This window comes from Tupaia chinensis, unplaced genomic scaffold, assembly GCF_000334495.1.
Source record: "Tupaia chinensis unplaced genomic scaffold, TupChi_1.0 Scaffold000035_1, whole genome shotgun sequence".
NCBI lineage: Eukaryota > Metazoa > Chordata > Mammalia > Scandentia > Tupaiidae > Tupaia > Tupaia belangeri.
In genome coordinates this window covers 8582-12698 of record NW_006159465.1, presented here as the reverse complement: position 1 = coordinate 12698, position 4117 = coordinate 8582, and the positions used below count along the sequence as shown (strand labels likewise).

The 4117-nt window shown below is 47.2% G+C and overlaps 1 protein-coding gene across 1 annotated transcript; it reads right to left on the bottom strand.

The window, feature by feature from the left end:
- Positions 1–222: 222 nt before the first annotated feature.
- On the bottom strand, positions 223–801 carry LOC102498532 (immunoglobulin lambda variable 5-39). The gene is made up of 2 exons (XM_006140368.2): positions 709–801; positions 223–587 (listed from the first exon to the last, which is right to left on the bottom strand). The coding sequence occupies exons 1-2, from the start codon at positions 752–754 to the stop codon at positions 223–225; spliced, it is 411 nt and encodes a 136-aa protein (XP_006140430.1). The 5' UTR covers positions 755–801.
- Between the last annotated feature and the right edge of the window lie 3316 nt (positions 802–4117).

Here is a 4117-nt window from a genome sequence, read left to right as displayed (position 1 = left end):
GGGTGAGGTTGAACTCCAGGATCACGCACACGACACCGGCTATGTTCCTTTGCAGTGTGGGGATCAATTAACTGCACTCATTTGAGAATTATTCTTACATGCTTATGGTCATTTCATGAAATACTGGGAAACAATTTGATATGGGAAACTTTTTATAATAACAGGAGAAAACGTATTTTAATGTTAACAAAATGAGTGTCACAGGCCAGGACCACTGGGGCCTTAAGATTTTGTCCCACTTCCCCATCTGTCTGTGTCACTGTGGAAAGTATTGCCGTGCCATGTACCACAGTAATAGTCGGCCTCATCCTCAGGCTCCAGACCGGAGATGTGCAGAACTCCTGCATTGGCCGAGGTGTCCTTGGATCCAGAGAAGCGGCTGGGGACCCCGGTGCCATGGTGCTTGTCTGAGTCTGAGTAGTAGTTCAGGAGATAGCGGGGACGGCTCCCTGGCTTCTGCTGGAACCAGTTTATGTAGTAGCTTCCAACACTGAAGCCACTGCTCAGGGTGCAGGTGAGTCTGGCAGATGCTCCAGGCGATGCAGAGAGGGAGGAAGGCTGCGTCAGCACAGGCTGGGAGAGGGAACCTGCAGACAGAGACACTCATGAGTGACAAAGCAGGGGCCAGTGTGATCATTCTCAAGGATCTCAGCTGGAAGAGGTTGAAGCAGGCTGGGGTTGCCCTCTGTCCCCAAGGCCCTTCTCTACCTGTGCAGTGAGAGAGGAGCATGAGGAGGAGAGGAGTCCAGGCCATGGTGGACACAGTCCCTGGACCCACATGGCTGGGCTGCCCCAGACCCCCTTTTCTTCCCACCATCTGCCACAGGAGGGGCTCTTCATGCAAATGTGTGTCCATCCAGTGACTGCCCAGCCCCTCCCTGAGCCCTGAGCATGGCTGAGCTCACACTGCAGACTGAGGGGGAGGGAGGTTGGCTCTACCCCTTGGTGAGCCCTGGGAGGAAGCACCTGCTGGGACAGCACAGAGGACCTTACTCAGTGGGCTCTGCCAGTCAGAGAAGGGGGATATAGAGCCAGCCCTAGGCCCAGGTTCCTTCAATTGGTTTTCTCTGAACAGCTTTGAAGAATCACTGGGTGGTCCTGCAGCGCCTCCTGCTGGTCCCAGTCACACATTTCTGCATGGCCTGGAGCCCTTAAGGAGCACCTGGTCTCTGCAGCTCAGCAGTCACTCACTCTGTTCACACATCCTCTGTCTGGTTCCCCAATATCTGCATTCTGATGTACTCGGTGTGGTCACTGCAGTTTCTTACTCCCAGAATCCACCTGTGAGGGCTGCAAACATGTACTTAGAGGACAAGATAAGTTGTCAGTGCCCTAGAGGACAGGCTGAAAGGATCTTATCTCTTCACTGGTGTGTTCCTAAGTATGCTGCAGTGTCTGCTTTCATCTTCCCAGCTTGGAGAGATGTATGTGTCGTTCTTGAATTGTGTCGGTGCTCAGGATGGACGGAGATAATTGAGGAGTTCGTGCATTTGAACTCAAGATCGTCTTCTTTACAATCCAGGAAAATGTGACTCACGAGGTCTGTTCTTTATGCCTATTTCACTTGAGCTTTGCTGATTAATGAGAATTTAGTCCTGAGTCTGATGAGGGGGTTTTAAGCAAGGCTGTGAAACTCTTTAGGACACACAGAAAATCGAATCTGTAAACTCCAGAGAATTTCCCAGCTCGAATTACAACATCAATTAAACAATTATACAGATGTCACTTTTAAGACTCATAGATGACTGTAAGATTCTTGTATATTTGAGCAATAATGATGGAGACACAAAGCAGGGATGAATGGAAACTTCTCGAGTGTGCATGCGTCCTGCCAACTTCATGCACTGGACACTGAATCCCCAGTGCAGTAGTATTAGAGGTGGGGGCCTAAGAAGAGCAGTTGTTCTTGTCTTCCGTAGGTGAGAGATAGCCAGACTGGGTTTTAGCAAGTGTGGGCGTGGTCCCCTATCACTCCTGGTTCCTTTGGCCTTCCGTCTTCCACCTTCCACTACGGGATGACTCACACAAAAGCCTCACAGGATGCTCTCAGACGTCTCACTCTATGGTCTTCAACTTCCCAGTCTCCAGACCTTGACCCCAGTACATTCTCCATTAATGTAAATCACCAACCTGTTTTTATTCTGTTCTAGTCACACGAAATAGACCATGACACTGCTCTGTCACAGCACAAACCAATATGTGGGTTTTCTTTTTCTTTTCTTTTCTTTTTTTTTTTTTTTTTGGCTATAGGGCGCGTGCATTAGCCAGAGAGACAGAGAGACAGGAGGCGAGAAATCACCCCCCAGGGGGGATGGCCACACCGCAATCTCTTCTCCTCCATTCTCCTCCCAGGATCTTGGGCTCGCATGCACACACGCCCGGCGTGAGTTTAAGCCACCGGGTCTGGGACTTGAACCGTGGTTAACTACACGGGAGTCCAGGGACATAGCCATTACTCCAACTGCTGGTCCCACAATATGTGGGTTTTCTATAACACACCAGCCTTCATTGAATGGTGAGACACCCAAGGTCTTGTCCTGTAGACAGTGGAGCCTGAAGCTTACCCCTATCAAGCCTCAGGACCTCTCCTTGTCATCCTCATCATCCTCATTCCATCCTCATAGAACTTCCCAGTCCTGGGTTCATGACGGCCATTCAATGCAAAAAGTCATCTCTTGTTCTAAATGCCCACGTTTACTCTAACTACATAGAGAGAGGGACTAGGAAACAGTTAACTTTGTGCTAAGTGATGTCTGGCATTTGTCCAGGCTCTAGGAAATGAACTATAAATCCTTGGAATATCTCCTGTAACCACACCTTGATCTGTGCTATTCAGGTGACTTATGGTGGGCAACTAGGTAGGCTCAGGAAGGAGATGGTCCTGCCAGTTCGACCAGCTCACTGACTAAGGGTTGGAGACTTGAGCTACTGACATCAATCCACCCTCCTGATTTTCAAGGGAATTAGGAGAGCTGGAAATTGAGTTCAATTAATTCAATCATGTTTAGGAAACAAAACCCTAATAAATAGTATACCCACTAAAAATATTTTGATTGTAGGAACCAGCAGTTAGCGTAATGGCTATGTCGCTGGACTCCCACGTAGTCGTCCGCAGTTCAAGTCCCGGACCTGGTGGCTTAAAACTCATGCCGGGTGCGTGTGCGTGTGTGCCCAAGATCCCGAGAGGAGAATGGAGGAGAAGGGATTGCGGCGTGACCATCACCCCTGGGGGGGTGATTTCTCACTTTCTGTCTCTCTGTCTCTCTCTGTCTGTCTGGCGAGCGCGCGTGCCCTATAGCAAAAACCTCTCCAAAAACAAAACAAAACAAAACCTTGTAAAAATATTTTGATTGTTGTCAAATATGGCATAACATTTGCCCTTTTAATCTCTTGTCAGAGTACACATTATATTCACTTTTAAATGTACAATTCAATGGTGTTGAGCGCACTTACAATCTGCTATAGCCATCACATTACCCACATTCACAATGTTGTCACCATTCCTCAAAGAAAATCTACCATTGAACAAAAAAATCAGTCTTTCTCCTCCCTCCCACTGTGCACTGGTGAGTAGTGAAGCAAAGAGGTAATAGTCAAGTGGATAGGGAGGAAGCTCTCTGGGCTCCAGGAACCCACCTGTTCCTGTGGATTTTGTTATTTTTGCCATTCTTGATTCCCTGTCTCTCCCCCTCTGCCATGTCCCACCCTCCTCCCACACTGTCTCTGGTATCCACGGTTGCTTCCTATGCCTTTGCCTTCCATTTCATTTATTTGCTAAAGAACTTAATTAATCTAAATACTTCCAATAGCAAGCGCAGCTGATATATACATATGCATGAACACAAGTCTGACCTTAGGCATAAACCCCAGTGAGTAGAATGAGCATACAACAAAGTAGCACCCAGCTGGGACTGTATAGCTTACTGCAGTCTTCAAATATGCGTTTTTTTTAATTTCATGAAAAATCGTTTCCATGATTTTTTTCCTACTGAAACTTTTTTTAAAATTAATTAATTTACATTCATCCCCTAATCATCATCACAGTATACAAAAAGTGGTTTTCCATCCAGAATATACTGCATAGTGGCTTAATCATGTATGGAATACATATATATTT

Coding starts and splice junctions, on each gene's coding strand:
- LOC102498532 (XM_006140368.2), bottom strand. CDS start 754: ATGGCCTGGACTCCTCTCCTCCTCATGCTCCTCTCTCACTGCACAG. Junction 588..708: donor GCTCCTCTCTCACTGCACAG/GTAGAGAAGGGC, acceptor CTCTGTCTGCAG/GTTCCCTCTCCCAGCCTGTG.